We start from the raw sequence: 8,730 nt of genomic DNA on the forward strand, positions 1-8,730 counted from the left end.
TCTGTCACGTACACACACACTCAAATGTTGAAACTCTCTCTCTCTCTCTCTCTATCTCTCACATGCACACACATATACACACCTGCTCTCTCTCTCTCTCTCTCTCTCTCTCACACACACACACACACACACACACATGCACACACTCCCTCTCTCTTCTTACACTCTCCCACACATAGAAGCGCGCTCTCTCTCTCTCTCTCTCTTTCAATCTCTCTCTCTCTCTCTCTCTCTCTCTCACTTACTCTCTCTCTCTCTCTCTCTCTCTCTCTCTCTCTCTCTCTCTCTCGCACACATACACATATGTAAATATATAGTATATACAATATTATGTTTTAGATACATAAACCTATACATAGACACATATACTTATACATATATACATGTATTTAAAAATATAAATACAAACATCGACATAATTTAATTAATTTTGATTAAATTTTAATGTGTGGAGATGGGTGATAAGTTGTGGTCACTTTTAAATATATAGATAGATATATCACACATACACACACACACACACACAAACATATATATATATATATATATATATATATATATATACATACATACATACATACATACATACATACATACATATGTATGTATGTATATATAAATGTAAATAAAAACACACACACACACATGTATACACACATATACATATATGTTTTCTATTTAATTTATATTTTATTAAAAGCTACTTTTTATTCTCTATCTCTCACTCTCTTTCTCTCTCTCTCTCTCTCTCTCCAGGTCTATCCCATCTCACTCTCTCTCAAGCACATTCTACACATAGATGCAAATGTACGCACATGCATGCATATACTCTCTCTCCTCTCTCTCTCTCTCTCTCTCTCTCTCTCTCTCACACACACACACACACACACACACACACACATGTACACACCGCACATACACTAATCTAAACGCACACTCTCTCCTCCTACACAAACTATCTCCTACATAGAAATTAACTACCTCTCTCTCTCTCTCTCTCACACACACACACACACACACACACACACACACACACACATGTACACACTGCACATACACTAATGAAAACACACACTATCTCCTCCCACACAAACTATCTCCTACATAGAAATTCTCGGCCTCTCTCTCTCTCTCTCTCTCTCTCTCTGTGTGTGTCTCTCTCTCATGCACACACACACACTCTCTCTCTTCACGCACACTCTTTCACATAGAAACTCTCTCTCTCTCTCTCTCTCTGTCTCTGTCTCTCTCTCTCTCACACACACACACTTAAATAGATGTACACACATATATATAATTTTAATTAATTACATTTTATATTAAATTTTAATGGTAGGGATGAGTGGTGCAGTGCATCTTACATGTAATCTCTCTCTCTCTCTCTCTCTCTCTCTCTCTCACACACACACACACACACACACACACACACACACACACATGCACATGCACATGCACACCCTCTTTCTCGCACATACACATGCACACACTCTCAAATGTCGAAACTCTCTCTCTCTCTCTCTCTCATTGGTGTTTTGGCCATGATTTGTATTTATGGTGTTTTTGCTTTGTGTAGATTTTAACAATTAGTTGTTGGTTAATCAAATTATCTCCTTATGAAAGTACGCATTTTGTATTTCATTATATGAGTATGTATTCATATCCCAAAATTGGGCCTTTTTTCTTTACAAATGTTTTTTAAAAGTTGTATTTTTAGGTCATCTTCTTAAGAAATCCTTTACTTATAAGAGTTTCACAAATTCTCTATAAAAATACATTTTTTTTGGAAGAGGGTCTTTTGAACATGCCAAAGGTTAAGAATCTGAGTGTATTTTTCATAGCTAATCAAAAAACTTGGAGCCGCAAAAATTTGAAGGTTTTTTGTTGACAATTTGCAGATTTTTGAGCTAAAATATAACTAAAATGCTGTAAATGTTACATGTTTTGTTCAAATTTGAAAAATAAATTTACAAGTAAAAACAGGCTTCTTGCAGGTCCATTGTGTATAGGTTGGAGGTGTCTTAAAATTTACAGATTTTTCAAAATTGAAAAATAAATTTACAAGTAAAAACAGGGATTTGTTCCATTTGTAGGCCCTATAGATGATAAGTATACTGGGATAAGGTAAATGACACGGATATATATATCTTAGAGTTCATGAAATGGCATCAGCTGTGATGCAAAACTTGAAGAAGATGAGCAAAACTCTCGGGATTCAAGGCACCAAAACCTCGCTTTTCACACTTGCCTTATTTGGGGCGAGATGTGAGACCAGAAAAAAGAAGCGTTGTCGAGAGCCCATTGGCCTGCATTCCATATATATATATAATTTTTTTTTCAATATTTCGAATTTCTAGCAGAAACCCTGGAGTTTTTACCCATTTTGCCGAGATGGGTTCCTACAAATGGCTCACAGATCATTCGTTAGGTTTCACTTCGATCGCCCACCACGACAGGTAGCAGCAGCTTGAATTGGGCGCTCTCCTTTCACAGCTTTTTGTTCCTGCTTTTGGGCTATGGAGACTTCAACAGCACACAATGAGCAGAATGCAAACCGCCCAAATCCACCATACCTCAACAGATTGGCTGTATTTGCTGGCCACCTCTCTTCCCCCCCGGACGCCCATCAACAGCCCCTCTTAGAGCGCTTCCACACCCTTTCCGTGGGCGGCGCCCAAAGCTCTCTCACCATCATCGATAACAGGACCGGCAAACAATACGACCTCCCCATCTCCCAAGGTCACACCATCAAAGCCGCTGATTTCAAGCAGGTAAGGCCTCTCCACAGCCATTAATTCGCTCTCCTTCATTAGCTTAAACCTCTCTAATCACTCACATAAGCTTCAATCCACTCTTCCCTTCCTAATCAATTATTTCATTCCTCTTTTCATTCAGTTACTCTTCAAATGGCCCATCCTAGTTTAATCTCTATATATGTTTTCTCTATTGATCATCACTCCACTCTTTTCCATAGCTGCTTCATTTTAGTTTAATCTCTGGACAGCATGAATAAATAAAGCCTAGTTTAATTTGAAGATGTTTACCACCTTAAACTGAGAGTTAGAAGGGGTTTTCATGTTAAAAAAGAGGAAAACTTTCGTACGTAAGGGGTACTTTATTGGCCTGAAATTCAAAGGAGGGGCATCTTCATATCTCAAAATTCCATAGGAAAAGTTTTTATATATATAAAAATACCCCTTGAAGACATACAACACCCCCTGCTCCCAAAACACACACACACACACACACACACACACACACACACACACACAAACCGCCACCCAAGACACACACACAACCCAACAAAAGCAACATAACTTGCCTAAGGTTGTTATGGGACTATACTGAACAGATAAAGGGAGAAGATGGCAATGGTTTGAAGCTCTATGATCCTGGCTACCTCAACACAGCCCCTGTGCGATCTTCAGTTTCTTACATTGATGGAGACAAAGGCATTCTCCGCTATAGAGGTTACCCTATTGAGGAGCTCGCAGAGAAAAGCTCATTCACAGAGGTGGCTTATCTATTGGGTAAGTTTTTTTTCCCTCTTTGTAAGACATTTTCTTTTACATCACCACTTATATCACTTTCAAAGTGTCATTTTTCTTGATTCTCTCTCAATTAAGGAAATTGTGAATAGCTTATTGATATCTGTCCTTGGTGTAGTCTATGGAAATCTTCCTTCAAAGGATCAGTTGTCGCATTGGGAAGCCGCTATAGCACAACATTCAGCTTTGCCAGAAGGTGTGCTGGTATGTCCTGAATTGCCTTTCATCTCATCACTATATGTACAAAGATGTACTGATGATGTGAGTGGGGTTTGTTATCACAAGGTTCTGTATGTTATGCATGATGGAGTTGATTGTTCAAGTATGGTGGTTTAGTTACTGATATGCTCTTGTGCACTGATGATGTGAGTGGGTTTGTTATCTCAAGGTTCTTTATGCTATGCATTGATTGTTTGACAAATTGCAGATTAACTATCAAGAATTTGAGTAAGCACTTCTTTGTTATCCTATATCTTACAAAGGTTTCTCTGAGGAATCTTTGTCCGATTTTAGCCAGATGCTTTGTGCCAATTCGTTATATGAAGAGTGGTGCACCTAGCATGTGCTTACCTATGTTTTTATTTTGGGGGGCACACACGCATGTGGGTGTGCCCTTGTGTGTTATTATACTGTAAATTCTACGGTTAAGTCATAGATAGCATATGCCCATGTGCATATGCAGTGGGTGGATGGTGCCTGCCTTTGTACATTCATGCTTTATTGCTTTACAGGAGATTAAATAAGAGGTCTCTCTATACCTTGTGATATTCTTTGCAGGAAGCTATGAACCACCTATAGACACCAATGGACTTAAAAAACACTGCTATTTGTAGTAGTGTTAGTTGAATTACCAAATGTGGAAGATAGATGGATCAGGGTTTTACCTAATAAGTCCCTATCATCAGTTTGATGTCTCCATTCTGAGTTCAACAGGCATTTTGAGTTCCAAGTCGACATGGAGAGCCTTTGCCTATGCAATAGCAAAGTTGTCCACAATCTGATTGAAATGGCTTCAATGGAAACGAGTTTTGTATTGTTTCACATACTTGTATGATGAGTAGACTTACTGTTTGTGTTCCTTGGCTCTTGTTCTACTTTCCTAGCACCTAGCTTATGACCTAAAAATGTGCTAGTGCTACCAAAAGTTTGTCATTAGTTCTTAGTGAGATAGCTAAGAACTTTTTCATGGCTGAAATTTTATGTTTTCCTGGTCACTTGCAGGATGTCATAGCAGCTTTACCACACGATGCACACCCTATGGGCGCTCTTGTTGGGGCCATCAATGCTTTGGGTTCTTTCCATCCTGATGCAAATCCTGCATTGAAGGTTAGATTTGTGAATGCATTTAGAAGAAAATTAAGAGAAGCCTGTTTAGGTTACCCTTGTATTTGGTGGTTTATGCATAATTGACTGATTTGAACCTTAATGTAGGGACAAGATTTGTACAAATCAAAATCTGTTCGGGATAAGCAGATTGTACGCATACTTGGAAAGGTAATGTTTTCAAACTTATGATTAAAAGAATTCGTTTGTGCTTGTCCATTTCTGAGGTATGTTTAAAATGTGCACCAAATCAGGATGGTATGCAAGTTTTACCACAGACAGGAAGCTGTTGGTGGAGATCCCCCATCCATGAGGGATGGGTGGGTGAGATCTCCCCTTTTTTGATGGGAAGGGTTTATGTCTGTAAAGCTCTTTAGTTTCTTGATATTCGGATGTTTGAGCGTGGTTATTTCAAATAATCATTGTACTTTCATGCAGGTACCAACCTTGGCAGCTGCAATTTACTCACGAATGGCTGGCAGGCATCCAGTGGCGCCATCTAACCATCTATCATACTCTGAAAACTTCCTCTATCTGATTGATTCAATGTGAGTGCCATTGCTTGAAAAGTTATTCTTGGTGAGACGGGCTGTGTGGAAAAGAACCCAGTTAAAATACAGTTTTTTTGAAGCAACTTTGGATTATGTTATTTGAATGATTCTAAGTTGGTGCTAAATGGGCAGGGGTAATTTATCATATACTCCTAATCCACGCCTTGCGCGAGTTGTGGATATCCTTTTTATACTTCATGCTGAGCATGAGATGAACTGCTCGACGGCAGCTGCTCGCCACCTTGCCTCTAGGTGCAGTTTCTTATGTTCATTTTTTCCCTCAATTCCCCCCCCCAAAAGATAGGAAAGGAACCACCTGGGTTCGAAACCTACCTGACCCATCAGGTATGCGAAAATAATAGTTGTTGTGATCTATCCAGCTGACATTAAAAGTGCCTTCTTCTTCGTCTCTCTCATGAGGGATCAAAGTCACGTTACACGTATGACTAGCTTTTATAGGTGTATGGATGGACTGTATGTGTCAATAGAATTTTTTTTTTAAAACAAGGGCTTTTTTTTGTGTAGTGGAGTGGATGTGTACACTGCTGTTGCTGGGGCAGCTGGGGCTTTATATGGCCCATTACATGGTGGTGCCAATGAGGTTTTCTTTTTACCATCGCCACCCTTCATGCTTCTGTTTGTCGCATTCACCTAACTTGGGGTATGCTCTCTTATACCGAGTGGGTGTCTGTTGTTGCTGCAGGCAGTTTTGAAGATGTTAAGCGAAATTGGTAGTGTGGATAAAATTCCCGAATTTCTCGATGGTGTCAAGAACAGGTTAGGCACATCAATGTTTTTTTCGGCATCTTACTAATATATAATATAAGTGGGAAAGTGAAACCACAGATTTCATCGTTGCTGTCTATCTTGAAGATGGATTGTTCACTATTAGATTCAAAGACTATTTGGTTTGTAATTGCTTGGATCCTTGCTGTGTATCCAAACCATTGAAATACAGCAGTTTGGGCATCTTATGTCCATGCAAAGTGATGGTATTTAACTTAATTCCAGGAAGAGAAAGATGTCAGGTTTTGGCCACCGCGTGTACAAGAACTATGACCCCCGAGCCAAGGTTTCCATCATCTCTGTTAGGACTATGCTTCTATCATTATCAGACATCTAGAAATTCTTTCTTATTTCTTAAAAGTCATTTTATTGCATCAGGTTATAAAAAAACTTGCAGAGGAGGTTTTCTCCATAGTGGGACGTGACCCTCTGATCGAGGTCAGCCTTTGCTCTCCAAGGATAAAGTGGTTTTTTCTTTCAACCATCTGTATTATCCAGGCTTGGGTCATCTTTCAAGTTATCAGTATCTGATATGTTGTTCTAAAACACTTCTGTAAGGTTGCGGTTGCATTGGAGGCGGCCGCACTCTCCGACGAGTATTTTGTCAAGAGGAAACTCTATCCAAATGTTGACTTTTACTCTGGCTTGATTTACAGGTGCTAGTTTGCATACTTTTATGGGCATTTTCCTGGGTAATGTGTTAACAGGGTTTGAATGCAATTCTGACATTGCTTTTGCCATGTGTGTGTGTGTGTGTGTGCTCTTTCTCTCTCTCCCCCCCCTTTCAGAGCTCTAGGTTTCCCACCAGAGTATTTTACTGTTCTATTTGCAATACCTCGTATGGCCGGGTATCTTGCACATTGGAAAGAATCGCTGGATGATCCCGACACGAAGATCATGAGGCCTCAGCAGGTTTGTGTCCTTGTGGTATGCGCTGAAGCCTGTTTGCATTGCATAATTGTGAATGTAAATCTTGATAAGTTGTGCTTGTAGTGGTATATTGGTGCCTGGCTGCGCCACTACACTCCTGCTACCAACCGGACGATCTCCAACAACGAAGATAGATTTGGTGAAATAGCAACCTCTAATGCTACCCGACGTCGGAAAGCAGGGCTTGCTCCATAGGTTGTCCTCTGAATGTAATTTTCACATGCCAACCTTTACACTGGGCAAAGCATTGTTCTAGTTTTGTAACGTCAAGGGATTATATTCTTTACGGCTTTGCTGTGCATAGGCCACATGAATAAAGTTTGTAATGTTGATTGATGGGCTTTCTAGGGTATATGTGCCTTAGAAAACTCTGTATTGATGAGAACAGTTGAAAAGACTTAATTCCCATCCTCTGGGCTTATGGGGAAGCTCACTTTGGCAATTTGTTTTTTTCTTAAAGCCCAGCATGACAAAACAGATGCACATGTAATGGAATACATGCTGTGCAACTCATCGAGACCTGCATGTTGCTTTGCTTTCTTTTCTTTGTCCTTATACTATTGTTATATGTAGTGCTTCCTTTTTGTTTTGTTTTTCGAGCCGGGGTCAGAAGCAAGCAAGCTCTGTTATATGTAGTGCTTCCTCTCCTTGTTTCTAGCCCTCCTCATCAATTTCAAGATGTGTATGTGGAACCTGAAACAACCAAGTAGATCACCTATTAGAGCATGCCTTGCAATTTCCCAGAGGGTCAATGGCACAATTTACATCAACAGAACAAGCTGTTATGTTGGAACCTTTAGAGCAGTCCTTGCAATTTCCCTCGGGGTTAATGACACAATTTACATCAACAGATCAAACTATTTTGTTGGAAATAGCAACTCAAAACAACATAACCATCAATTTCCAAGAAGGATTCCCAAAGTAAGGTCCTAGTGATTCACTGTGTCCAACAAACTATGTTATCACATAGATTGACCACTTTCAGAATGTTGCAAGCCAAATAATCGGTAGACCAGCAAAGAAAGGTGTGGAAAGTCTGAACCGCAATGTAATTGTGTAGTTTCTACATCAAGAAAGCTATACTTGTATCATCTAAAGAAATAATTGGTAGACCAACAAAGAAAGGCCTAGAAAGTCTTAACCTAACTTGGAGGCAATGTAACTGCGTAGTTTCTACATCAAGAAAGTTCTTGCGAATCTACTTGTATCATCTAAAGAAATAATTAATATAGCATAATAACACTTAATGATTCGAATCAAGGGGAATTGTGGTAAGTCATTAGTTTAAATAAGCTATTATTTTTTAAAGGGAACTGGCAAGAAGGTATATAGCAATGATAGGGATAGAAACACAACATTGGGTGCTTCCTCCATGGATATGTTCTTGAAAAAGTGGAGAGAAGGGGAGGAGGGAGGAGGGAGGGACGTCTAGCTGGAAAAGGACACTAGTATTCCCAAGATACACAAGGATTGCTTCAATGTTTGGAAAGAGTGTCATCTCCAAGTTAAGAGTTTCTAGCCAATCTAAACTTATTGTTGGCTTGCACCTAGTCCATATTTGTAATGGTTTGGCTATATAACCATTCCAAAGTACA

At 39.5% G+C, this 8,730-nt stretch overlaps 1 protein-coding gene across 1 annotated transcript; it reads left to right on the forward strand.

Moving 5' to 3' along the window:
* Positions 1-1,523: 1,523 nt before the first annotated feature.
* On the forward strand, positions 1,524-7,675 carry LOC147607312 (citrate synthase 3, peroxisomal-like). The gene is made up of 14 exons (XM_086790276.1): positions 1,524-2,768; positions 3,350-3,527; positions 3,664-3,749; positions 4,767-4,871; positions 4,977-5,039; positions 5,307-5,416; positions 5,552-5,671; positions 5,945-6,020; positions 6,123-6,196; positions 6,431-6,491; positions 6,584-6,643; positions 6,764-6,861; positions 6,994-7,117; positions 7,199-7,675. Exons 1-14 carry the CDS (start codon positions 2,514-2,516, stop codon positions 7,328-7,330), a joined length of 1,542 nt encoding a protein of 513 aa, XP_086646402.1. The 5' UTR covers positions 1,524-2,513; the 3' UTR covers positions 7,331-7,675.
* The last annotated feature ends 1,055 nt before the right edge of the window (positions 7,676-8,730 follow it).

The sequence above is a fragment of the Cibotium barometz genome, chromosome 55, assembly GCF_041138505.1.
Source record: "Cibotium barometz isolate CiBa-2024 chromosome 55, ASM4113850v1, whole genome shotgun sequence".
Classification (NCBI taxonomy): domain Eukaryota; kingdom Viridiplantae; phylum Streptophyta; class Polypodiopsida; order Cyatheales; family Cibotiaceae; genus Cibotium; species Cibotium barometz.

Excerpts from the sequence above, each read along its gene's own strand:
- LOC147607312 (XM_086790276.1), top strand. The coding sequence starts at position 2,514 with ATGGAGACTTCAACAGCACACAATGAGCAGAATGCAAACCGCCCAAAT. Across the intron at positions 2,769-3,349 it reads AAGCCGCTGATTTCAAGCAG|ATAAAGGGAGAAGATGGCAA; the intron begins GTAAGGCCTCTC and ends TATACTGAACAG. Across the intron at positions 5,417-5,551 it reads CTCTATCTGATTGATTCAAT|GGGTAATTTATCATATACTC; the intron begins GTGAGTGCCATT and ends CTAAATGGGCAG.